The 27,724-nt window shown below is 37.6% G+C and overlaps 1 protein-coding gene across 2 annotated transcripts in view; it reads left to right on the forward strand.

Annotated features, from left to right (window-relative positions):
• The window catches only part of GPR156 (G protein-coupled receptor 156), a 157,065-nt gene that overhangs the window by 95,635 nt on the left and 33,706 nt on the right, over positions 1–27,724 (forward strand). For both annotated transcript variants that reach the window (XM_077118217.1, XM_077118218.1), the window contains 2 exons: positions 12,988–13,123; positions 13,517–13,627. In XM_077118217.1, the coding sequence (XP_076974332.1) occupies positions 12,988–13,123; positions 13,517–13,627 (247 nt within the window). The remainder of the gene's footprint in view (positions 1–12,987; positions 13,124–13,516; positions 13,628–27,724) is intronic.

The following is a 27,724-nucleotide window of genomic DNA, read 5'->3' on the forward strand; positions in this document are numbered from 1 at the left end:
TTTGTCCAGAGTGATGCCCCAATAAATCCCAGAGTGATTTGATCAGTGAGTAAAAAAGTATTTGCAAAGTCCTCTTGGGGGAATGGTGAGAAAGAGGGAAAATTCAACCTCCCCAAGTGGAGAATTCTTGATATTCTCACAAGCAGTGGGGACGACCAAAGCAATAGGCTGAGTTTCCAACCTTGGGATTTGTTCATATGAAACTTAACCCCACAAAGGATAGGTCAAGCCTACTTAAAATTAGGCCTAAGAGTCATCCCCAAGAGAACCTCTCTCTCAGATATGGCCTCTCTCTCCAGCCAGCACAACAAGCAAACTCACTGCCCTCCCTCTGTCTACGTGGGACGTGACTCCCAGGGGTATGGACCTTCCTGGCAATGTGGGACAGAAACCCTAGAATGAGCTGGGACTCAACATCAAGGGATTTTCTCGACCAAAAGGAGAAAGAGCAAAATGAGACAAAATAAAGTGTTAATGACTGAGAGATTCCAAACAGAGTTGAAAGGTTACCCTGGAGGTTATTCTGACACATTAAATAGATACCACCTTGTTAGTCAAGATGTAATGGAGAGGCTGGAGGAAACTGCCTGAAAATGTGGAGCTGTATTCCAGTAGCCATGCTTCTTAAAGATGATTGTATAATGATATAGCTTTCACAATGTGACTGTGTGATTGTGAAAACCTTGTGTCTGATGCTCCTTTTATCTACTGTTCCAGTTTGCTAGCTGCTGAAATGCAATATACCAGAAACAGAATGGCTTTTAAAAAGGGGAATTTAATAAGTGGCTAGTTTACAGTTCTAAGACTGAGAAAATGTCCCGATTAAAACAAGTCTGTAGAAATGTCCAATCTAAGGTATCCAGGGAAAGATATCTTGGTTCAAGAAGGCCGATTGAAGTTCAGGGTTTTCTCAAGTGAGAAGGCACATGACAAACACAGTCAGGGCTTCTCTCTCAGCTGGAAGGGCACATGGCAAACACAGCATCATCTGCTAGCTTTTTCTCCTGGCTTCCAGTTTTATGAAGCTCCCCGGGAGGTGTTTTCCTTCTTCATCTCCAAAGCATTGGCTCGTGGACTCTCTGCTTTGTGGTGCTGCAGCATTCTCTGCTCTCTCCAAATCTCCTTCATTCTCCAAAATGGTCCCTCTGTTATAGGACTTCAGAAACTTATCAAGACCCACCCAAATGAGTGGAGACATGTCATCACCTAATCCTGCTTAACAACCACTCTTGATTAAATCACATCTCCAGGGAGATGATCTGATTACAGTTTCAAACACAATACTGAATAGGGATTAGAAGAAGCAGTTGACTTTACAAAATGGGATTAGGATTAAAACATGGCTTTTCTAGGGTCCATACATCATTTCAAACCAGCACATCTACCTTATCAACGGATGATATTTTTATAAAAATAAATAATAGGGGGAACAAATGTTAAAATAAATTTAGTAGATTGAAATGCTAGTGATCAATGAAAGGGAGGGGTAAGGGGTATGATATGTATGAAATTTTTTCTGTTGTCTTTTTATTTCTTTTTCTGAATTGATGCAAATGTTTTAAGAAATGATCTTTGTTCTAGTTTGCTAGCTGCTGGAATGCAACCCAACAGAGATGGATTGGCTTTTAATAAAAGGGGATTTATTTCATTAGTTCTTCAGAGGAAAGGCAGCTAACTTTCAACTGAGGTTCTTTCTTCCGTGGGAAGGCACAGGGTGATCTCTGCTGGCCTTCTCTCCAAGCCTCTGGGTTCCAACAACTTCCCCCGGGGTGATTCCTTTCTGCATCTCCAAAGGCCTGGGCTGAGCTGCCAGTGCTGAGATGAGGTATGCTGAGCTGCTTGGGCTGTGCTATGTTGAGTCTCTCATTTAAGCACCAGCCAATTAAGTCAAACGTCATTCATTGCAGCAAGCACGCCTCCTAGCTGACTGCAGATGTAATGAGCCACAGATGAGGGTCACATACCATTGGCTCATGTCCATAGCAACAGGACTAGGTGCCTTCACCTGGCCAAGTTGACAACTGAATCTAACTACCACCATCATGATGATGAATATGCAACTATGTGATGATATTGTGAATTACTGATTATATATGTAGAACGGAATGATCATATGTTAAGAATGTGTTTTTTAATTTAAAAATTAATTAAAATAATATAATAAATGAAAAGCATAATTATTAATAAGCACCAGATTTTAAACAGGAAAAAAAAAAGAAATGAGGGAATCATTTTAGATCACTGGTTTTCGAGCTGCATTCCTCAGAACGCTATGATACAAACCCTACCCCAGGTACCTGGTGGAGGGCAGAGTGATAGGAAGCATAGAGGTCCTGCTTTTACAGCCGTCCCCCTCTTATCTCTGGTAAGTACTGAAACTATAAAATCCCTTCTAATGCTAATGTTTTATCACATCATTTAACAGACATTTAATAAGCTTCCTCTTGGTTCAGGGCTCTGTAGGAGGTGCTGCTGGGGACAAAGCTGAGTAAAACCCAATCCCAGAATCAGGAATTCCCAGATTCTGGCCTAGCAGGGAATGATTCCAGCAGCTGGAGTTGTTTAGGATTCCTTTCAGATCCCAAGATGCAAAGCCCAAAGTTCTCCTACTCTCAAACCTGAAGATGAGAAAGAAATAGAAGGAAAGGAAACACCCCCAGTTGGGCAGGCGAATGTATACCTCAAAGAGATCAATTTACACTTCGCCTGGCAGATGACTGTAGTCTGGTTTAGTAGCAGAATCCCTATGATTGGGTGTTTCGTGTGACCGACTGTGCCTTATGCTTTATGCCCTGTTTAAAATCAGGACATCTGCTCTGCCCTTTTGCAGATGCTACAAGTCTTATGCCAGGAATTGCTCAAGGCCCTCTCCTGCAGTTAAGGAGAGAAAGGAAGTTGAAATCACTGCCTCGTAAATTGCAACATATGCCTAGAACCTCCCCAGAGCCTGAGTTATATGAGGGAAGAGAATTTTTGCCTATAGCATTTAAATACACATTAAAAATATTTTGTAATTGCATGAGACATGGTAAAAATACATTTGTAAACTAATTTTTTTAATCAATGTGGAATGTAGTCATAATATGCCTAATTGAAGCCACACAGGCTTCCTTTTCAGCAAAGATGCCTTTTGGGGCTTTTTTCTTTTTTTCTTATCATCACTTATTTTGAACCTATCAGTAAACTTTTTCACTGCTATTTCTCAAATTGAGCCCTTACAATGAGAAAGAGACATTTGATCTTACATCTAAATTGCCGTACTTCACTTTCTAAGATATTTGCAAGGAGGCATTTTAAAAATAGATCCTTAGATCTGTGTATAGTCCAAGAGAACTATGCATTCTGAAATTTGTAGAATGGAAATTTATATGTAGAGTCATATATGTAATGTCTATAATATATATGTTTATATACATAGGTGGATTCTGATAAAACAGTTGCTAATGTAAAATTAAAATGTTATTTTATTTCAAAAGAGGAATAGAAAGAATTAGAAAATTGTCTATATCGTGAAAAGGTTAGAAACTAAGGAGATAGTATCCTATTGACCTAAGGGCAGGATTATATCACATTTGCCTTCCTATTTTCAATTCTTCATAACTTAACAAATAGATATATTTAGGAATTGTTTAATGTTTAATTCATGGAGAGCGTTAAAAAAATAACTAGTAAGGCATGAAGACACTACTAAAAGGAAATTTTTGCAGGGTTCAGCAAATTTTTATTGAACATTGCTTGTTTAATTGATTGGGATGTAAGTTCTAATCAGGTCAGCCTAGTGTTCCTGGTTAAGATAGAGAGGCAGAAATACAAAGTATGACTAATTTATTAATAAGCCAGTGATAAGGAAAGGAAACTCACCTCTGGAGTAATTTAAGAAGGGAAGAGCTGTAAAGGATCTTAGATTTCAAGTCCAGCCACTATTGGTTCTTATGAACCATTTAACTATTCCACGGTCAGACTCTCTTTTCTCTTCCATTTCCTCTACAGCTTCAGCAGCTGTGGCCTTGTGCTGACAGAATGGTGAGTAGGGAATAGCCGCACAAGCACTTGTGACTACAGGAAAACAGACAAATTTAGAGAGGCTGGGCCCACCCAGGACAAAAGCAGTGCTGAGTGTTCTGACTCATGACAAAACATTAGTTACTGGCTACAAGCATATAAGAAGAAGACATGTTTCTTAGCTCAGCTGCAAGCAGCAAATCAGTCTGAGATCAGCAGTTTTTCTGAAACCAGAGAGTGGAATGCATGCTGTTAGCCTCTGATGCAAATGTCAGCCGAATCTGTAGTCTGTATAGTTGTGGAGATGACATCTCATCCATCAATTGCTCAACAAGGGCTGTCATAGCTGGGCCTGTGTGGCCTGCAACACATGATGACATACTGGACAAGGGCATTGCCTGGGGAAATTCTCCAGGAAGAGTTCAGCCAGTGGAAAGGAATCTTTCAAGTGACCTGATTTCATTGGAGACAAAGTAAACACATATGTGCATGTGTATATGTGAATAAACACACCCCCAAGATGTTGCACTTTCCTAAAAACAAGAACAGGAGAGCAAAAAGCTTCACAGGCATCCTGATAGAAACCTTTCTCTCATTTATTTTTTTTCAATGATTTTTTATTGAGATATAATCATCTAAAGTGTACAATCAGTGGTTTACAGAAAGCCCTGCATTCATCATTACAATTGATTATTGAGCATTTTCAGTACTCCAAAAACAATAAAAAGAAAAGTAAAAAAGAAGACCCAAAACATCCCATAACCTCCAGGCCCCCTTATTGTTTATCTATTTTTGTCTTTTCTTTTTCTTCTTAATCTGTCCATACACTGGATAAAGTAATTGTCAGTCACAAGGTTTTCACACTCACACGTTCACACCTTAAAAGCTCTGTAGTTATTCAGTCATCTTCAAGAATCAAGGCCATTGGATGACAGTTCAACAGTTACAGGTATTTCCCTTTACTGCTCCAATACAGCAAAAATTGAAAAGGGATTGTGTTAGTTGGATTCAGTTGTCAACTTAGCCAGGTGAGCATACCTAGTCTTGTTGCTGCGGACATAAGCCAACAGTACGTGAACCTCATCTGTTGCCAATTACATCTGCAGTCAGCTAGGAGGCGTGTCTGCTGCAATGAGTGACCTTTGACTTAATTGGCTGGTGCTTAAATGGGAGATTGCAATGTAGCACAGCCTAGCAGCTCGGCATTCCTCATCTCAGCACTTGCAGCTCAGCTCAGGCCTTTGGAGATGCAGAAAGAAGTCACCCTGGGGAAACTTGTTGGAACCCAGGGCCTGGAGAGAAGACCAGCAGAGACCATCCTGTGCCTTCCACATAAGAAAGAACCTCAGTGGAAAGTTAGCTGTCTTTCCTCTGAAGAACCAACAAAATAAATCCCCTTTTATTAAAAGCCAATCCAACTCTGGTGTGTTGCATTCTGGCAGCTAGCAGACTAGAACAGGGATAAATATATCCTGCATAAGAATAACCTCCAGAAAGACCTCTGAACTCTATTTGAAATCTCTCAGCCATAGAAATTTTATTTTGCTTCATTTTATCTTCCCCTTTTGATCAAGAAGGTTTTCTCATTCCCACAATGCCAGGACCAGGCTCATTAGTGGGACTCGTGTCCCACGTTGCCAGGGAGATTTACACCCCTGGGAGTCATGTCCCATGTTGGGGGGAGGGCAGAGAGCTCACCTACAGAGTTGGCTTAGAGAGAGAGAGGCCACATTTGAGTAACAAAAGAGTAACAAAACTTAGGCATAAGTATAAGGAAGCTTGGCTTCTTCTTTTGCAGGAGTAGGTTTTGTAAGGACAATCCCCAAGATCGAGGGCTGCCCCATCTCTCATTTATTTTTAGGTTTCCTTCAACACCATTATGAAGGGGGAAGAAAAAGAGAAGCTCCTCCAAATGACAAGAATTTTCAGTGAAAACCCTGGGAGATGTGGTGATTTGAAAAGTGGTCAAAACCTGATGTCTGTGGAAATACATGACACTCGCAGCCCCTAAAATATCTGGATCTTTTGAGTTCATGATTGGCAGGGAGTCCTTGGAGGGACCGAGGGTATTCCCCTGAAATCCTGTAGTTACCTAGAATGGTTGTAGACCTGTAAGCCTCCAAAGTTACCCACTTGGGAGTATAGAAAGTTGAACCTGGCAATCCACAATTTCCTCTCTTGTCTTGATACACAGGCATTGAACCATCTTTTAATTCTCCCTCTGACTGTCAAGAATTTCTGTCACTTTAGTGCCCTGATCCTTCCACCTAACAGGAGAGCTTTGCCAGGGGGGAGAATTAGGCTGGAAAAGGGGATAAGGAAAGGAAGAAAAGATGAGCCTTCTATATCTGTTGATGAATTCATTCATTCATTCAACCAATAATTAGTTGTGGAGCACTTACCATCTTCCAAAGACTATGTTAGGGGCTGAGATGCAAGTCAATAAGAAACAACCTGGCTTTTGAGTAGAAACTGTGTCCAGTGGGACAAACGTAAAAAGTTAGTGATGTAATGTGACAGCTGTATTGATGCACATAGATCCTGTGGTCCTGATCTAGACCAAGGGCATCATTCAGACAGATATGTGTTCTTATTTCTTTGAAACCAAAGAGATGAGTCTCTTACAAAGAAAATTTTTTTAAATATCTGATACAAAAAAATAAGATTAGTGGTGCAGTAAGCTTGGCTGCTTGATATTGGAGACCATCATTTTGGTAGCCACAGTCTTCAAGGTTGTATCATTTTCTCCAGCAGCACTCAGCTGCCTGAATGTAAAATCAAACAATAGATTGTGAAGTTGATGGTAAAGTTTTGTTGGGCAGATGCAGCAAAAGGATTTGTTTGGAAGGGAATTGAGTGTTGTTGAGAAAACAGTTCAAATGATCAACCAAAGATTTCAAACTGGGTAAAGAAAGGAAGAGAGACCAATAAGAAACTGAAAAACTGTGATGATGTGAAAGGACCAAGGAACTGGAAGTCTGTGTGCAATCAAAGAGCAAGTTTGTTAGGTGTAAGCATATCAGACAGCTGGCAGGATAGGAGGCCCATTCATTCATTCATCGAATACTGCATGCCTTCAAAGTGACAGCTGCTGTTCTAGTGCTGGGAATACATCATGAACAATTCTAACTGGGAAGAGAAGACAATAAACAATAATGATAATAAATAAGTAAATTATGTAATATGTTAGAAGGTAGTAAGTACTGTGGTGGGATGGGGGCAGGTTGGAGAAAGTGCAGGAAAAGGAGGATTCAGAATGCTGAGGGGTGAGGGGCTATAATTTTAAATAGGCTCTCCTTGTGGCCTTGATCGAGAAGGCAACATTTGAACAAAGACTTGAAGTCAGAGAGGGAATGAGCATGAGATATGCGGGTTAAAATATTCGAGGTAAAGAGAGCAGCTGCTTCAAATCTCTGAAGTATGTGAGTGTCTGGTGTTTTCAGGGAACGGCAAGGAGGCCCGTGTGGCTGGAGTGGAGTGGGTAAGGGAAAAAATAGCGGGAAATGAGATAGAGAGAGAGTGGGGACCAAATGTGGAGTCCTTCTACTTCCTTTGGTTTTTCCCCGAATGAGATGGCGAGCCACTGTAGGGTGTCGAGTAGAGGAGTGACATCTGATTTACATTTCATGGATCATTCTAGCTGCTGGAATGAAAATGGACTTTAGAGAGGGTCCAGGATGGAAGTGGGGAGACCAGTTAGAAGACTATTGCAAAATCCAAGCAAGAAATGCTGATGACTTTGATCAGGAGGTGCCAGTAGAGGTGGTGAGTAGTTAGAGTTTGCATGTATTATGATGATAGAGCCAACAGGATTTCATAACAAAGTGGATATGAAGGGTGGGCAAGAGTCCAGGATGACTCCCAAGATACTTATTCTAAGCAGTTGGAAAGATAGTGTTGCCTTTTATCTGAACTGGGGAAGATTGTAGGAAGAACAGATTTCAGAGAAAACACAGTGAGTTAAATTTTGGACAGATTATGGTCAAAGTATAGGACAGTAGTATGTGAAATTTCAGAAATGGGTCCATTCTGAACAATAAGACACAGGGTGTGGCTCTGGGGATGGCATCTGAAGTGGAATAAAGTGAAGTCATTATAATTAAAGAATTTAGAATTCCGGAAGTTGAAAGGTAACAAACTCTTCTAAAATCGTGGGATATGAGTGGTCCAGGCAGGAGAAGAAGGAATAGGGCCAGGCTGCTTAACCTTTATAATACAGAGTTTGAATATAATGGTTAGAGGTCATATAAATATTTGTTTGTATGCAGAATCTGAATTGGGTTCATATTTTTAACCTAATAGATTAGAAATAAGCAAGACAGCAATAAAAGTTCCGTATTGCTGAAACACATGAAATAACATTACTAAAGAGCTGTTTGGAGCTTATCCAGATGTGACAGATTTATAATCCCTTTATAACATGGATCAAAGCAATGGATTGAAAAAAGAAATTCGATACATTTATGCATTTAAAATCTTAACCATTTTATTAAAATGCTTTTTGGAAAAACATTCATTTATGGTTTTCAACATATTGAAGCTTAATAGAACCCGTTTTATCAACTCAAGTCACATTTAGAAGACATGGCCCTGTGACATCCTAGGAAAGTTTACTAAAAGTACTCAGGACATGTTACCAGACACGGACGTTAACAAACTTTAAACATAAAACATAAGTCATAAAACATTTTACGTGTGAGTGGTGGATGTCACGTAAGTATCTGAATTCATTAAAGACTATTGAAATAATAACCCAAGTTTACACCGGTTCTGCAGATATAGACAGATATTATCTATAAACATTAAGCCGCTACCTGAGAATAGAAAAAATCAAGAAAATTCTTGCCTTACATGAGAAATTGATATATAATCCTTTTAAAACAAAACAAAAGCCCACCTTGTTTTTCACTGCCAGTAACCCAGTCCAGGTTTTTATCTTCTCATAAATGTAACACAACTAATGTAGGTAGCACAGGTATTTATAATTAAGTATATAATACAAATTTGTGTATGTCTGTGGTTGATTAAGATATTCAGAATATGTAGACTTCCTCTTTTAGTTCAAAAGGAAAAATTAATGACATTGGTGGTTGAATTCCTACCAAAGTGGCAAAGACATTCACTTGCTGAATTGGAGATGATTCACCTTTCAGTGATTTGCAGGTGTTGATTTGGGCAAATAATCTAGGTACATCATCTTCTATTCACTTTTTTCTGAACCAGTTAAATTGTTCAGGAAAAATATCAAAGTATAAACATATAAGTCCATAAAAGTTTGTCTATTCAAAACTGAACCTGAAAAAATAAAAGAACTTGCATCAATGTCTAAGATATGAAGGATACATGATGATGCACATTTTGTCAAAAAAAAAAAATACTGGTTAGGACTCGAGGTACATCAGAATACAGGGTAAAGGATGATGTTGTCTATATTTTAAAACTTTAACTTCTGTGGGAGACCAAAGGAAGAAATGTTTATTTGGTCCAAAATTTAAATTTTCTGTACCACACTATCTAATTTAACCTATCTGGTTAGTTTATTTAAACAACCTAATTATATTGAACCTAGAATAGGGAATTATTATTATTATTCTGAACAGGTTAATCTAATACCTGGATACATTCCAGAGTATTTGGAGCAGAAAATAAAAACATATTTGCAAAGTCATCTTGAGAGACTGGGGAAAAAGGTAGAAGTATTACAGTTCCCCACTAGGGAAATTTCTGATATCCTCTTAGGCATTAGGGACTCCCGATTTAGTAAGCCAAGCCTTGATCTTGAGACTCGCCCTTATGAGACTTATTTCTGCAATGGCGAAGCTAGACCTGCAAGTAATTATGCCTGAGTCACCTCCAGGGAGCCTCTTTTGTTGCTCAAATGTGGCCTCTCTTTAAGCCAATTCTGAAGATAAACTCAGTACCCTCCCCCTCTACTTGGGACATGACTCCCAGGGGTGTAAGTCTCTCTGGCAATGTGGGACATGACTCCCAGGGTGTGCCTGGCCCTGGCGTCATGGGAGTGAGAATGACCAAAAGGGGGAAAGGAAATGGAACAAAATAAAATATCAGTGACTAAGAGACTTCAGATAGCGTTGAGAGGTCATTCTGGATGTTATTCTTATGCGGGCTTTAACCAGATATTTCCAACTAGCACAATATGACAAGTCCCAACCGAAAGGATTCCTGAAAGCCCTAACAAGTGCCCTGGGCCCTATCTAAGTCTCCATAAAAGTTTTTCGTAGTAAGTTTATTTTTTCATTGACCTGAGGCCTCCAGATTGATCCTAGGCCAGATAAGTCCTGAAACCCAGAAGCCTCAGTCTCTCCAAGAGCAGCAACCAGGTTCATTCCTCTACGCTAGAAGATCGACACCCCTTTCCAGCTCAAGGAAGTTAAAATGGTCACTGCGTAGATATCCCTGAGGATTGAAAGATCAAATGAGAGGAAGGAGGTATAACTGAGAAGTTGGGATTTAACAGATGACTGTGACTACTGACTCATTATATAGCTATTTCTTTTTAGTGTCTAGTGTTTTGGAATAGCCAGAAGGAAATACCTGATGTTGTTGAACTGTAATCCAGTAGCCCTGATCTTCGATATTGCTAATATAACTATATTGCAAAAATAATAAATCAGTTACCCATGTTTCTATGGATCTACTTCTAGACGTTTTGTTTTGTTCTACTATATATGTCAATACTACAGTGTCTTAGTTAACCTACCTCTATTTAAGTCTTAAAAATTGGGTAGACTACAATACTACTGGTTGATAAGAGAAAGGGGTAAGTAGTATGGGATGTATGGGTTTTCTTCTTTTTTTCTTTTTATTTCTTCTTCTGGAGTGATGCCGATGTTCTAAAAATGATCAATGTGCTGAATACACAACTATGTGATAATACTGTGAACCACTGATTGTATACTTTGGATGGATTGTGATGTGTGTGAAGATATCTCAATAAAATTGCATTTAAAAAAAGTCAAGTCCTCCTAACTAAAGCAGGAAGGGGAGGAAACCTATATGAGGATTTCAAGCAGTACTGTAGTACTCCAAGGAGAGTTGAATGTACAGTGGTGCTAATATAAAATGGGTCTAGAGAAGAATTAAGAAGGTAACCTACCCATCAATAATCTAAACACCGGAGTTGTGTGGCAGTGAAACCCTGGCAGTTGCTCAGTGTTGAGGTCACTATCGGATATTCATGGCTAAGGCTCGTGAGTGGCCTTGGGGTAGGCTGGCCTCCTTTACTGAACTTGTAGAAGCCCACCCAAAATGATAGTGATTAGACCATTGCTTCTGACTTCCTGTGTGGCCAGCCCCAGGCCATTGGTGCCCTCTTTTCTAAATCAGTGTGAGCACTAGTCTCTTTAATGCATTACTTTTCTTTCAAAATGCTTTGTGGTGTGTTTATATGTGCACAAGGAAATATTCACATCTAAAAAGAAATAAAGTGCTGATACATGTTGCAACATGGATGAACCTTGAAGACATCGTGTTGAGTAAAATAAGCCAGGCACAAAAAGACTAATATTTTGTGATGTTGCTTATATGAAATGCCTGGAATAAGCAAATATCATAGTGATGGATAGTATATTATAGGTTAGGGAGCTGGGAGAGGGGGCAGTCACAGAGATTAGAAAAGGGTTATTGCTTAATGGGTGCAGAGTTTCTGTTTGAAATGATGAAAAATTTGGGGTAATGGATTTTGGTGGTGGTAGCACAGTGTTGTGAATGTAATTAATACCAACAAATTGTACGTTTGAAAGCAGTTCAAATGGGACATTTTAAGTTGTATATATGTTACCAAAATTGAAAGTTTTTAAAAGTACTTAGTGAAGCTGCTGGTTAACATTATTCTTATTTCTGTAGTTACTGTTCACTACATACTACCCTTCTTATGGTGAGAAACAAGGCAACTAGAGAAGATTATACTCTCCATAAATCCATAATTTGATGACAGAGAGAGTGAGCAGGCAAACCTGAATGAATAAATGGATAGGTAGGTTGGGGCTAGATCTTAAATTTGGATGTAGGATACTTAAGGTAAACAATAGAACATTATTTATACATGTAGCTCTTTTGCTAAGTGATGAAGGCATTTTAAGAAAATAATTTCTGAAAGTAAGATATAGGATGTATTAGGCCAGGGAAAAATTGGTCCTCAGATTGCTGAAGGTTACTCCAGAAATCTAAAAATTAATATTTTCACATCACCTTAGAGTTTGCAAAGAGTTTTACCATACCTTTTATGTATTCCTCATGGCAACTTGTGAGTGGATATGAAAGATAAAATCCTCATTTTACAGATGAGGCAGCAGTGGTGGAGGAGGTAGGAAGGATAGAGTAAGTAACTTCCCCAAGTCACACAGCTGTTAGTGGCAGAACCAGGGTTCACACCTGTCACACCTGACTCCACTTCCTTGCTCTTAATATGACTACATCCTGGATAAACATGGCATTGGGAGTGGAGAGTGATAGAAAATGCAGAGAGAGATTTTGAAATATGAAATGAAAAAACTTGCAAAATATAGGTGTTTAAAGAAAGGGAAGAAGGAAAAGGTGATTCCTAGGTTTTGAAGCTTAGAAGATGGCTCTTTCCAAAAGCAACTCACCCTACAGCTCGCTTCGAAAACTCCAAATGGTCTCTCTTTCGGGTCTACTGCTAGTTATTTACTCACGAAGTTGCATACAGTAGTTCTTTAGCAAGCATAATCTTCATGGGTAAAATTATAACTCTTCTCTGATACCACCTACTTTTAGGAATCTACCTTCCTTTAAAGACTCGGAGTCACACAAGCAAGAAGTGCCTGCATTTACTTCCTTTTGAAAATAAATTTAAATAAGGCCTATGTTTTTAGCATCAATCTGTAAATGGTTCTTCCCAGTACCCTTTTGCTGTGAGGCTGTATTGGAGATGAGGTGGTTGAGGAAGCTCTCTCCACTCCTAGAACAAAGAGTCACAGCAGTGTCCTTCCTGGTTCCCTCTAGGATTGTGAAGATGTCCAGTCCCAATCTGAACATTGTGACCTTACTGGGCAGTTGCCTGACTTACAGTAGTGCTTACCTTTTTGGGATTCAAGATCAAGATGTTTTAGTGGGAAGATCAATGGAAGCTCTTATTCAGGTAGGTGAAGTTTTAAATTTTTGTTATAATATCCTCATATGTTAAAGTTCTGATAATTTTTAAAATCAGCTGCTATTATAGGTGGTGGTTACCTTTAAGCTTGATTCAGCTACATTCAGAGGCATCTTTGTGTGTGTGTGTGTGTGTGTGTGTGTGTGTGTGTGTGTGTGTGGGCAGGCCCTGGGAACCAAACCTGGCTCTCCGTCACAGCAGGCAAGAACTCTGCCTGCTGAGGTTCCATGGCCCGCCCGCAGGCATTCTTTAAATGCTTAGTCAGTGAGATCTATTTTCTATCCCATGCCCTCTGTGAAACTGAGACTTTGCAGATTAGAATACATGGGAAACCAATGAAGGTTTCTCTCATGACTTGTTTTTGTCCATTTCCACCTGTAGATACGACTGTCCTTGCTGTGTATTGGGACCTCCCTTATATTTGGCCCCATTCTGGGGAAGAGCTGGCGGCTCTACAAGGTGTTTACCCAAAGGGTCCCGGACAAGAGAGTGGTGAGTAGGCAGCAAGTACATGCTGCTTGATTGCTAATGGCAGATCCACTACTGATTAAAAGCTAGAGAAATATGTCCAAATGACTAGATCTGGCCCCTTTACGATCATCTGAAATTTCTGCTCCTCACTTCAAATTGTAGAATGTGTTTGTGTTCTGTAGTCCTATGATTTTAATTTTTTAAAACATTATTATAAAACACACAGTCCATATTCCAAATTCTTCATTTGTCCCAATACTGTCCTTTTTTTCTGTGTTGGAAGTGTTTGTTTTTTTTTTTTAATTTTTATTTTAGTGATATATATACAACCTAAAGTTTCCGCTTTAACCACATTCAACTATATAATTTCAGTGATGTTAATTACATTTACAATGGTATGCTACCATTGCCATCATCCATTATTAAAGCTTTTCCATCACCCCCAACAGAAATTCTATACCAGTTAAGCTTTAACTCTCCATTCCCAATCCCCTCCCTAGCCCCTGGTAACTAGTATTCTAGTTTCTGACTCTTTGAATTTTTTTACTCTAATTATTTCATATCAGTGAGATCATATAATGTTTGTTCTTTTGTCTGGCCTATTGCCTTCAACACAATGTCTTCAAGATTCCTCCATGTTGTTGCGTGTGTCAGAACTTGTTCTTATTTATGGCTGCATAATATTCTACTGTATGTATATATCACATTTTATTTATTCATTCATCTGTTGAGAAACACTTGGGTTGCTTCCATCTTTGTGCAATTGTGAGTAATACCCTTAGAAACATTGTAGTACAAATATCTGTTCAAGTCCCTACTTTCAATTCTTTGAGTATATACCCAGAAATTGGGATTGCTGGGTCATGTGGTAATTCTATACATAACTTTTGAGGAAATGTCAAACTATTTTTCATGGCAGGTGTACCATTTTAATTTCCCACCAACAGTGGATTATTATTTGTTTCTACACATCCTTTCCACAGTTGCTATTTTTCATTTTTTATAATAGACATTGTAGTGAGTATGAAGTAGTATTCCATTGTGTTTTTTTAAACTTTTAAATTGTGTAATATAACATATATACAAAGCAAGGAAAGAAAAGAAACAATAATTTTCAAAGTACTCTTCAAGTAGTTACAGAACAGATCCCAGAGTTTGTCACAGGCTACCATTCCATTATCTCAGATTTCCCTTCTAGCTGCTTCAGAACAGTGAAGGTTAGAAGGAATATTCTTCTTTATTTTAATGATCACAATTGAATTTTTTTTCTATTTTGTGAAAAATAATATATATACAAAAAAGCAATAAATTTCAAAGCACATCTAAACAATTAGTTGTAGAACAGATTTCAGAGTTTGGTATGGTTACAATTTCCACAATTTTAAGGTTTTACTTCTAACTGCTCTAAGATACTGGAGACTAAAAGAAGTATCAATATAATGATTCAGCCATCATACTCATATGTTAAACCCTATCTTCTCTGTATAACTCCACTTTTTCCTTTGATCTTTCTCCCACTCTTTAGGGATATTTGGGCTATGCCCATTCTAACGTTTTCATGTTGGAATGGGGCTGTTGATAATATAGAATAGGGGGATGGAACTAGTTCATGTTCTAGAGAGGCTGGCCCCTGTGCATTTCAGGACTTATCTGGTCCAGGGGCCCATCTGGAGGTTGTAGGTTTCTGGGAAGTTACCCTAGTGCATGGAACCTTTTTAGAATCTTATATAATGCCCTAGGTATTCTTTAGGATTGGCAGGAATGGTTTTGTTTGGGGTTTGACTATCCATGAGAAGCAGCAATGTCTGACTGAAGCTTGAGTAAAGGTGACCTCCAGAGTAGCCTCTCGGCTCTATTTGAACTATCTCAGCCACTGATAACTTATCTGTTACAATTCTTTTCCTCCTTGTTTTTGAAGGACAGTTTTGCTGGGTATAGAATTCTTGGTTGGCAGTTTTCCTCTTGCAGAATCTTAAGTATGTGATACCACTGCCTTCTCATTTTCATGGTTTCTGCTGAGAAATCCAGACATAGTCTTATCATGCTTCTTTTGTATGTGTTGGATTGCTTTTCTTTTGTTGCTTTCAAAATTCTCAAATGTCTCTTGGCATTTGACAGTCTGATTAGTGAGTGTCTTAGAGTAGGTCTATTCGGATCTATTTTGTTTGGGGTATACTGCACTTCTTGGATATGTAATTTTATGTCTTTTATAAGGCATGGGAAATTTTCAGTGTTATCGCCTCCATTAGTCTTTCTGCCCCTTTCCCTTCTCTCCTCCTTCTGGAATACTCACAACACATATATTTGGGTGCTTCATGTTGTCATTCAATTCCCTGAGACCCTGTTCAAGTATCCTCTTATGATCTTTTTTGTTTCTGTGGAGTTACTAGTAATACCCCCTTTCATTTCTTAATTATTTGTATTCTCCCTTTTTCTTTGTCAATCAGACTAAAGGTTTGTGGATTTTTTTGATCTTCTCAAGAAACCAACTTTTGGTTTTGTTACTTCTATTGTTTTTAAAATCTTTATTTAATTTATTTCCATTTTAATCTTTATTTCTTGGGTTTCTGTTCTTTTTCTTGTTACTCCAGGTATAGTTAGATCTTTGCTTTCAACTCTTTCTTCTTTTTAAATGTAATTATATAGGGCTATAATTGTCCACTGCCGTTGCTATGTGCCATTAAGTTTTATATATTTTGTTCTCAATTTCATTTGTCTCAAGATAATGCATGATTTCTCTTGCAGTTTCTTCTTTGACCCATTGATTAAGAGTTTTTTTAATTCCATATACTTATGGATTTTCCTGTTCTTTGTTATTAATTTCCAGCTTCATTCCACTGTGCTCAGAGAAGATGCTTTGCATAATTTCTATCTTTTTAAATTATTAAGACTTGTTTTGTGATCCAACATATGGTCTGTATTGGAGCATGAGACGTGCACACAAAGAATGCACTTTTGGGGTGCCGTATTCTGTATATGTCTGTTAGGGCTAGTTCATTTATCATATTATTCAAGTTCTATTTCCTCATTGATATTCTGTCTAGATGTACTATCTGTTGATGAGAGTGGTGTATGGATGTCTCCAACTATTGTTGTAGAGATGTCTGTTTCTTCCTTCAGTTTTGCCAGTGTTTGTCTCATGTATTTTGGGGCACTGTGGTTAGGTGCCTAAATATTTATGATTGTTATTTCTTCTTGGTGGGTTGACCCTTTTATTAAAATATAGTGTTCTTCTTTGTCACTTGTAACATATTTTGACTTAAAATCTATTTTGTCTATTATAGCTACCTATGCTCATTTTTTATTACTATTTGAATGGAATATCTTTTCCATCCTTTCACTTTTAATCTGTTTGTGTATTTGGGTCTAAAGTGAATCTCTTATAGAGAATATATAGTTGGATCATGCTTTCTTTAATCTATTCTGCCAATCTGTGTCATTTGAATGGACAGTGAATCTATTAATATTCAGAGTTATTACTTATAAAGCAGGACTTACTTCAGCCACTTTTTCCTTTGTTTTTTATGTCATGTCTTTTGTGTCTCTTTTTCTTAATTGCATCCTCCTTTTGTGTACAGTTGATCTTTGTGATATAACTGATCGGTCCCTTTCTCATTTCCATTTCTGTATATTTATAAAATACTTTCTTTGTGGTTACCCTGGAGTTTGTATTAAATAACATAAGTCTATAACATACTAGTTTGAAAAACTACCAGCTTAACTTCAGTAACATACACATTCTCTGCTCCCACATCCCACATCCTTCTGTTTCCCTACTTTTTCTTTTGTCACTTACTATGTCTTTATATTTTGCATGTTTGTTTAAAGGAAATACGGTCATTTCTTATTCAATTATATTCTAATTCTTACAGAAAATAAAGAGTTATGTACTAAGGATGCAGTACTATTGGGTTTTGTATTGATCCATTAGTTATCATTACTGAAGATCTTCAGTTCTCAATACTGCTCCAAGTCATTCTTTCCAGTTTTCCTTTCAACCTGAAGAACTCTGTTATTCTTATCAGTCAGGTCTTTTGGTGATGAATGCTCCCCGTTTTTGTTTATCCATGCCTGCCTTAAACTCTCCCTCATTTCTTTTTTTTTTTAACATTTTTTTATTGTGAAATATAACATGCATACAAAAAAGCAATAAATTTCTAAGTACATTTTAACAAGTAGTTATAGAACAGATTTAAAGTTTGGTATGAGTTACAGTTCCACAACTTTTGTTTTTTCTTCTAGCTGCTCGAAGACACCAGTGACCAAATGAAATATCAATATAATGATTCAGCAATCGTACTCATTTGTTAAATCCTGTCTTCTCTGTTACACTCCTCCTTCTCTTTTTTTTTTACTTTTTTGTAATAAATAACATATATACAAAAAAGCAATAAATTTCAAAGCACATCACAACAGTTAGTTATAGAACAGATTTCAGAGTTTGATATGGGTTACAATATCACAATTTTAGGTTTTTACTAAAATTTTTACTTCTGGCCTAAGATGCTGGAGACGAAAAGAAATACCAAAATAATGATTCAGCAGTCATACTTATTTATTAAACCCTACCTTGTCTGTATAACTCCACAAACCCTACCTTGTCTGTATAACTCCACCATCACCTTCGATCTTTTTCCCACTCTTTTGGAGTATTTGGGCTATGCCCATTCTAACTTTTTCATGTTGGGAGGGGCCGTCGATAATATGAAGCAGGGGGATGGAGCCAGTTGATGTTCTGGATAAACTGGCCTCTTGACATTTCAGGACTTATCTGGTCAGGAACCTATCTAGAGGTTGTAATCTCTGGGAATTTACCCCAGTGCACGGAACCTTTACAGAATCTTATATAATGCCCTAGGTATTCTTTACGTATGGCCGGAATGGCTTTGGTTGAGGTTCAGCATGATAGGTAGAAATACCTAACTGAAGCTTGTGTAAGAGTTACCTCCAGAGTAGCCTCTTGACTCTACCCAAATTCTCTCAGCCACTGATACCCCATTTGTCACACTTCTTTTCCCTCCTTTGGTCAGGATGGCATTGTCAGTCCCACTGTGCCAGGGCCAGGCCCATCCCAGGAAGTCATCTCCATGCTGCCAGGGAGACCTTCATCCCTGGATGTCATGTCCCACATAGGGGGTAAGGCGATGGTTTCACTTGCAGATTTGGGCCTAGAGAGAAGCCTCATCTCAGCAACAAAAGAGGTCCTCTGGACGTCACTCCTGGGTATATCTGTAGGCAGGCTAATCTCCTCTGCTACATACATATGCTTCACAAGAGTAAGCCTCAAGATGAAGGGCTTGGCCCATTGACTTGGGTGTCCCCAATGTTTGATTACAGTATCCGGGGTTTTCCCGGTGGCAAAGTCCAACCATGCCACATTTTTTCTCCATCCCTCAAGGGATTCACCAATACTTTTTGACCATCTTCTTAATATACTCTGGGATATATTCAGGCATTACATCAAGCCATACAGGATTAAAGGCTCTCATTCTTATTTTGGGCTGCCTATGTTTGGATTGTTTAAATGATCTATCCAGACAGGTTGAACCAGACCATGTGCTAAGAAAATTCAGGTTCTGGACAAAACAAACTTCCCTTCTCTTGGTCTCAAATAGCAGGTGAAGTTCTAAAATACAGACAATTGTCTTCCTTACCCCATATTCCGAACTACCTTAATCCTGACCCAATCAGCCTCATCTTTGTCTCTAAATAGAGATTATACATATATAAGACCACCTCTCAAAATCCAGAAATAACAGTTACCACTCTGGACTAAATGTGACAGTTATAAGAGCTTACAATCCAGGCCCAGTTTTCTTATAAGTATTTTCTAAATGAGACAGTACAGCATTTGCTCTTCTGTTTCTGGCCTATTCTGCCTCACCAATTGTCCCACAGGTTCATTCACATTGTTGCATGCCCTACAAATTCGTTCCTCTCAGTAGCAGCACAGTGTTTGATTATATGCATACACCACCATTCGCCAATCTACTTCTCAGTCAGTGCACCCCTCAGCCACCTCCATCCACTGGGCCTTATGTATAATGTCCAAAGGCAACAGTCCATCAGCACTCTCAATTTTAGATAATTTCATTGTTCCTAGGAGAAAGATAACCAATAAACACACTTTCACCAAACAGAAAAGCCAAACCTCCCCCTAACTCTTATCCCTGCCCTTATTATGTACCCCTGGTATTGCTGCACTACTGTTGATGTTTTCCTGTTAAACATAGGCATAGCATGCAATAGCAGACTTTCCCCATACCCCCAAATTATACATTCTTTATACAAGATTCATACCTTTGCAGTAGTTCATGCAAGAACTTATTTATGTTTGTAATGTTAATCGGAGAGACACATAAGTCTATAAAACGCATTTCAATCATGTTCACCTTCAATATGGTAATATTCCTATAGACCCATTAGTGAACTGCCTTCACTTTTATCTATTCCCTTGCAATTAAGTTCAACCTCATTAGCTAACTGTTTACCCATCTCAAGCTTTTGTGTATCTCTAGGTCCCCTATATTCTGTATTATAAGCCTCTGGTCATAAAAGTGAAAGCATACAGTATCTATCCTTTTGTGCCTGGCTTATTTTACTCAACATTATGTCCTCAAGGCTCATCCATCTTTCATGTGCTTCAGGACATCATTTTGTTTTACTGCTGCATAATATTCCATCGTATGTATACATCACATTTTGTTAATCCACTCGTCTGCTGATGGGCACTTGGATTGTTTCTGTCTTTTTGGTGATTGTAAATAATGCCGCTATGAACATCAATGTGCAAATGTCTGTGTCACTGCTTTCAGCTCTTCTGGGTATATACCAAGTAGTGATATTGCCGGGTCATAGAACAACTCAATATTTAGTTTTCTGAGGAACCATCAGACTGTCTTCCATAGCAGCTGTATCATATGTACCACCAGCAGTGCGCAAGTGTTCCAATTTCTCCACCTCCTCTCCAAAATTTTTATTTCCTGTTTGTTTAATAGCAGCCATTCTTATAGATGTGGGGTAGTATCTCACTGTAGTCTTGATCTATATTTCCCTTATAGCTAATGAGAATGAGCATCTCTTCATATGCTTTTTTAGCCATCTGTATTTGCTCTTCGGAAAAATGTCTATTCATATCTTTAGCCCATTTTATAATTGGGTTGTTTGTTCTTTTGCTGTTGAGTTGTATGATTTCTTTATGTGTACAGGATATCACACCTATATCCTATGTGTGACTTCCAAATATTTTCTCCCATTGAATTGGCTGCCTCTTCATCTTTTTTATATAGTCTTTTGAGGTGCAAAATCATTTGATTTTGAGGAACTTCCATTTATCTATTTTTTCTTTTGTTGTTTGTGCTTTGGGTATAAAGTTTAGGAAGCTGCCTCCTACTACTAGGTCTTGAAGGTGTTTCCCTAAATTTTCTTCTAGGAGTTTTATGGTACTGGTCTTATATTTAGGCCTTGGATCCACTTTGAGTTAATTTCTGTATAGAGTCCTCTTTCATTCTTTTGGCTAGTGATATCTAGTTCTCTTGTGCCCATTTATTGAAAAGACTATTTTGTCACAGTTCAGTGAATTTGGGGGCCTTGTCAAAAGTCAGTTGACCATAGATTTGATGATCTATTTCTATATTCTCCATTCGATGCCATGTATCAATACTTGTATCTTTGCACCAATACCATGCTGTTTTGACCACTGTGGCTTTATAATAAGTTTTAAAATCTTCCTACTTCATTCTTATTTTTTAGGTTGCTTTTAGCTATTTGGGGTCTCTTTCTCTTCCAGATGAATTTGTTAACTAGCTTTTCCAGGTCTTCTGAGTAGGTTGTTAGGATTTTGATTGGTACTGCGTTAAATCTGTAGATGGATTTGGGTAGAATTGACATCTTAACTACTTTTAACCTTCCTATTCATGAGCATGTTATGTAGTTCTCTGTGTACATGTCCTCTGCATCCCTAGTTATGTACATTCCTAGATACTTGATTCTTTTAGTTGCTGTTTTTAATGAAATTCTTTCCTTAATTGACTCCTCATTGCTCGTGTATAGAGACATTACTGCTTTTTTGCACATTAATTTTGTAACCTGCCACCTTGCTGAATTTATTAGCTCATTACTTTGTTGTAGAGGTCTCAGGATTTTCCAAGGATAGTATCATGTCATCTGCAAATAATGAGAGTTTTCCTTCTTCCCTTCCAATTTGGATTCTTTTTATTTCTTTTTCCTGCCTAGTTACTCTAGCTAGAACTTCTAGTACAAAATTGAATAATAGTGGTGACAGATGACATCCTTGTCTCATTCCTGATCTTAAGGGGAAAGCTTTCAGTCTGTCACCATTGAGTACAATGCTGGCTATGGGTTTTTCATATATGCCCTTTATCATATTGAGGAAGCTACCTTTGATTCCTCCCTTTAGAAGTCTATTTATTAGAAAAGAATGTTAAGTTTTTTTTAATGCTTTCTCAGCATCAATCGAAATGATCATAGGATTTTTCCCTTTTGATTTGTTAATGTGATGTATTACATTAATTGATTTTCTTGTGTTGAACCATCCTTGCATGCCTGGTATAAACCCCACTTGGTCATGGTGTATAATTCTTTTAATGTGCTGTTGGGTGCGATTTGCTAATATTTTGTTGAGAATTGTTGCACCTATGTTCATTAGGGCAATTGGCCAGTAGTTTCTCTTTCTTGTAGCATCTTTACCCAGTTTTGGTATTAAAGTGATGTTAGCTTCATAAAATGAGTTAAGTAGTATTCCTTTTTCTTCAATTTTTTTGAAAAGTTTCAGCAGGATTGGTGTTAGTTCTTTTTTGAAAGTTTGGTAAAATTCCCCTATGAAGCCATCTGGCCCTAGGCTTTTCTTTGTAGGAAGATTTTTGATGACTGATTGACTCTCTTTACTTGTGATAGGTTTGCGGAGATCTTCTATTTCTTCTTGAGTCAGTATACCTCATTCGTGTGTTTCTAGGAATTTGTCAATTTCATCTAAGTTGTCTAGTTTGTTGGCATATAGCTGTTCTTAATATCTTCTTATGATTTTTTTTTAATTTCTTCAGGATCTGTGGTAATGACCGCCCCCTCATTTCTGATTTAGTTTATTTTCATCCTTTCTCATTTTTTTGTCAGCCTTGCTACTGGTTTTATGAATTTTATTGATTTCTCAAAGAATCAACTTTTGGTTTTATTGATTTTCTCTGTTGTTCTTTTGTTCTCCCATTCATTTAACTCCACTTTAATCTTTATTATTTCTAGTCTTCTATTTTCTTGGGATTAGTTTGCTGGTCTTTCTCAAGTTCCTCCAGATGAGCAGTTAAATCCTCAATTTTTGCTCTTTCTTCTTTTTAATACAGGCATTTGGGGCAATAAATTTCCCTCTCAGCACAGCCTTTGCCATATCCCATAAGTTCTGATATGTTGTTTTCTCATTCTCATTAGTCTCCATATAGCTACAGATTTCTCTAGCAATTTCTTCTTTGACCCACTGGTTGTTTAAGGGTGTGTTATTTAATCTCCATATATTTTTTAAAGTTCTTGTTTTTTGGTGGTTATTGATTTCTGGCTTCACTCCATTGTGATCAGAGAAGGTGCTTTAAATAATTTCAGTGTTTTTAAATTTATAGAGACCTGTTTTGTGCCCCAGCATATGGTCTATCCTGGAGAATGTTCCATGAGTACTAGGGAAGAATGCATATCCTGGTGTTTTGGGGGTGTAACAATCTAATATACATCTGTTAGTTCTAATTCATTTGTCAAATTGTTTAATAAAAAGAAATTTCCTACTTCATCCTCTATCTAGTTGTTCTGTCTGTAGAGGAGAGTGGTGTATTGAAGCGTCCTACTATTATTGTTGAAATGTCTCTGACACCCTTCAGTTTTGCCAATGTTTGTCTCATGTACTTTGGAGCTACTTAATTGGGAGCATAAACATTTATGATTGTTATTTCTTCTTGGTGAATTGTCCCTTTTGCTAATATATAGTGTCCTTCTTTGTCTTTTATGATGTCTTTACATATAAATCTATTTTGTCTGATATTCGTGTAGTTACTCCTGCTTTCTGTTGGTTACAGCTTGCATGGAACATGTTTTTCCATCCTTTCACTTTCAAGCTATTTGTATCCTTGTATCTAAGATGAGTCTCTTGTAAGCATCACATAGTTGGAAATCATATTTCCAACATTTAGAAATCATACCGTTCTACATATGCACTCAGTAATTCTTAACATCATCACATAGATGCATGATCATCGTTTCTTAGTACATTTGCATCGGTTTAGAGGAACTAGCAACACAACAGAAAAAGATATAAAATGTTAATATAGAGAAAAGAAATAAAAGTAGTAATAATAGTAAAAAACAAACAAACAAAAAAAAAACCCTATAGCTCAGATGCAGCTTCATTCAGTGATTTAACATGATTACTTTACAATTAGTTATTATTGTGCTGTCCATTTTTGAGTTTTTGTATCTAGTCCTGTTGCACAGTCTGTATCCCTTCCGCTCCAATTACCCATTATCTTACCCTGTTTCTAACTCCTGCTGGACTCTGTTACCAATGACATATTTCAAGTTTATTCTCGAATGTCCGTTCACATCAGTGGGACCATACAGTATTTGTCCTTTAGTTTTTGGCTAGACTCACTCAGCATAATGTTCTTTAGGTCCATCCATGTTATTACATGCTTCATAAGTTTTATCTTGTCTTAAAGCTGCATAATATTCCATCGTATGTATATACCACAGTTTATTTAGCCATTCTTCTGTTGATGGACATTTTGGCTGTTTCCATCTCTTTGCAATTGTAAATAACGCTGCTATAAACATTGGTGTGCAAATGTCCGTTTGTGTCTTTGCCCTTAAGTCCTTTGAGTAGATACTTAGCAATGGTCGTATGGCAATTCTATATTCAGCTTTGTGAGGAACCGCCAAACTGCCTTCCACAGTGGTTGCACCATTTGACATTCCCACCAACAGTGGATAAGTGTGCCTCTTTCTCCGCATCCTCTCCAGCACTTGTCATTTTCTGTTTTGTTGATAATGGCCATTCTGGTGGGTGTGAGATGATATCTCATTGTGGTTTTGATTTGCATTTCTCTAATGGCCAGGGACATTGAGCATCTCTTCATGTGCCTTTTGGCCGTTTGTATTTCCTCTTCTGAGAGGTGTCTGTTCAAGTCTTTTTCCCATTTTGTAATTGGGTTGGCTGTCTTTTTGTTGTTGAGTTGAACAATCTCTTTATGTATTCTGGATACTAGACCTTTACCTGATATGTCATTTCCAAATATTATCTCCCATTGTGTAGGCTGTCTTTCTACTTTCTTGATGAAGTTCTTTGATGCACAAAAGTGTTTAATTTTGAGGAGTTCCCATTTCTTTCTTTCTTTCTTCAGTGCTCTTGCTTTAGGTTTAAGGTCCATAAAACCGCCTCCAATTGTAAGATTCATAAGATATCTCCCTACATTTTCCTCTAACTGTTTTATGGTCTTAGACCTAATGTTTAGATCTTTGATCCATTTTGAGTTAACTTTTGTATAAGGTGTGAGATGCGGGTCTTCTTTCATTCTTTTACATATGGATATCCAGTTCTCTAGGCACCATTTATTGAAGAGACTGTTCTGTCCCAGGTGAGTTGGCTTGACTGCCTTCTCAAAGATCAAATGTCCATAGATGAGAGGGTCTATATCTGAGCACTCTATTCGATTCCGTTGGTCGATATATCTATCTTTATGCCAATACCATGCTGTTTTGACCACTGCGGCTTCATAATATGCCTTAAAGTCCGGCATCGCAAGACCTCCAGCTTCGTTTTTTTTCCTCAAGATGTTTTTAGCAATTCGGGCAACCTGCCCTTCCAGATAAATTTGCTTATTGGTTTTTATACTTCTGAAAAATAAGTTGTTGGGATTTTGATTGGTATTGCATTGAATCTGTAGATCAGTTTAGGTAGGATTGACATCTTAATTATATTTAGTCTTCCAATCCATGAACACGGTATGCCCTTCCATCTATTTAGGTCTTCTGTGATTTCTTTTAGCAGTTTTTTGTAGTTTTATTTATATAGGTTTTTTGTCTCTTTGGTTAAATTTATTCCTAGGTATTTTATTCTTTTAGTTGCAATTGTAAATGGGATTCGTTTCTTGATTTCCCCCTCAGCTTGTTCATTACTAGTGTATAGAAAAGCTACAGATTTTTGAATGTTGATCTTGTAGCCTGCTACTTTGCTGTACTCATTTATTAGCTCTAGTAGTTTTGTTGTGGATTTTTCCGGGTTTTCGACATATAGTATCATATCGTCTGCAAACAGTGGTAGTTTTACTGCTTCCTTTCCAATTTTGATGCCTTGTATTTCTTTTTCTTGTCTAATTGCTTTGGCTAGAACTTCCAACACAATGTTGAATAATAGTGGTGATAGTGGACATCCTGGTCTTGTTCCTGATCTTAGGGGGAAAGTTTTCAATTTTTCCCCATTGAGGATGATATTAACTGTGGGTTTTTCATATATTCCCTCTATCATTTTAAGGAAGTTCCCTTGTATTCCTAGCCTTTGAAGTGTTTTCAACAGGAAAGGATGTTGAATCTTGTCAAATGCCTTCTCTGCATCAATTGAGATGATCATGTGATTTTTCTGCTTTGATTTGTTGATACGGTGTATTATATTAATTGATTTTCTTATGTTGAACCATCCTTGCATACCTGGGATGAATCCTACTTGGTCATGATGTATAATTCTTCTAATGTGTTGTTGGATACGATTTGCTAGAATTTTATTGAGGATTTTTGCATCTATATTCATTAGAGAGATTGGTCTGTAGTTTTCTTTTTTTGTAATATCTTTGCTTGGTTTTGGTATGAGGGTGATGTTGGCTTCATAGAATGAATTAGGTAGTTTTCCCTCCACTTCGATTTTTTTGAAGAGTTTGAGGAGAGTTGGTACTAATTCTTTCTGGAATGTTTGATAGAATTCACATGTGAAGCCGTCTGGTCCTGGACTTTTCTCTTTAGGGAGCTTTTGAATGACTAATTCAATCTCTTTACTTGTGATTGGTTTGTTGAGGTCATCTATTTCTTCTTGAGTCAAAGTTGGTTGTTCATGTCTTTCCAGGAACCCGTCCATTTCGTCTAAATTGCTGTATTTATTAGCATAAAATTGTTCATAGTATCCCGTTATTACCTCCTTTATTTCTGTGAGGTCAGTAGTTATGTCTCCTCTTCCATTTCTGATCTTATTTATTTGCATCCTCTCTCTTCTTCTTTTTGTCAATCTTGCTAAGGGCCCATCAATCTTATTGATTTTCTCATAGAACCAACTTCTGGTCTTATTGATTTTCTCTATTGTTTTCATGTTTTCAATTTCATTTATTTCTGCTCTAATCTTTGTTATTTCTTTCCTTTTGCTTGCTTTGGGATTAGTTTGCTGTTCTTTCTCCAGTTCTTCCAAGTGGACAGTTAATTCCTGCATTTTTGCCTTTTCTTCTTTTCTGATAAAGGCATTTAGGGCAATAAATTTCCCTCTTAGCACTGCCTTTGCTGCGTCCCATAAGTTTTGATATGTTGTGTTTTCATTTTCATTCGCCTCGAGGTATTTACTAATTTCTCTTGCAATTTCTTCTTTGACCCACTTGTTGTTTAAGAGTGTGTTGTTGAGCCTCCATGTATTTGTGAATTTTCTGGCACTCCGCCTATTATTGATTTCCAACTTCATTCCTTTATGATCCGAGGAAGTGTTGTGTATGATTTCAATCTTTTTAAATTTGTTAAGACTTGCTTTGTGACCCAGCATATGGTCTATCTTTGAGAATGATCCATGAGCACTTGAGAAAAAGGTGTATCCTGCTGTTGTGGGATTTAATGTCCTATAAATGTCTGTTAAGTCTAGCTCATTTATAGTCATATTCAGATTCTCTATTTCTTTATTGATCCTCTGTCTAGATGTCCTGTCCATTGATGAGAGTGGTGAATTGAAGTCTCCAACTATTATGGTATATCAGTCTATTTCCCTTTTCAGTGTTTGCAGTGTATTCCTCACGTATTTTGGGGCATTCTGGTTCAGTGCGTAAATATTTATGATTGTTATGTCTTCTTGTTTAATTGTTCCTTTTATTAGTATATAGTGTC

This window comes from Tamandua tetradactyla, chromosome 10 (assembly GCF_023851605.1).
Source record: "Tamandua tetradactyla isolate mTamTet1 chromosome 10, mTamTet1.pri, whole genome shotgun sequence".
NCBI lineage: Eukaryota > Metazoa > Chordata > Mammalia > Pilosa > Myrmecophagidae > Tamandua > Tamandua tetradactyla.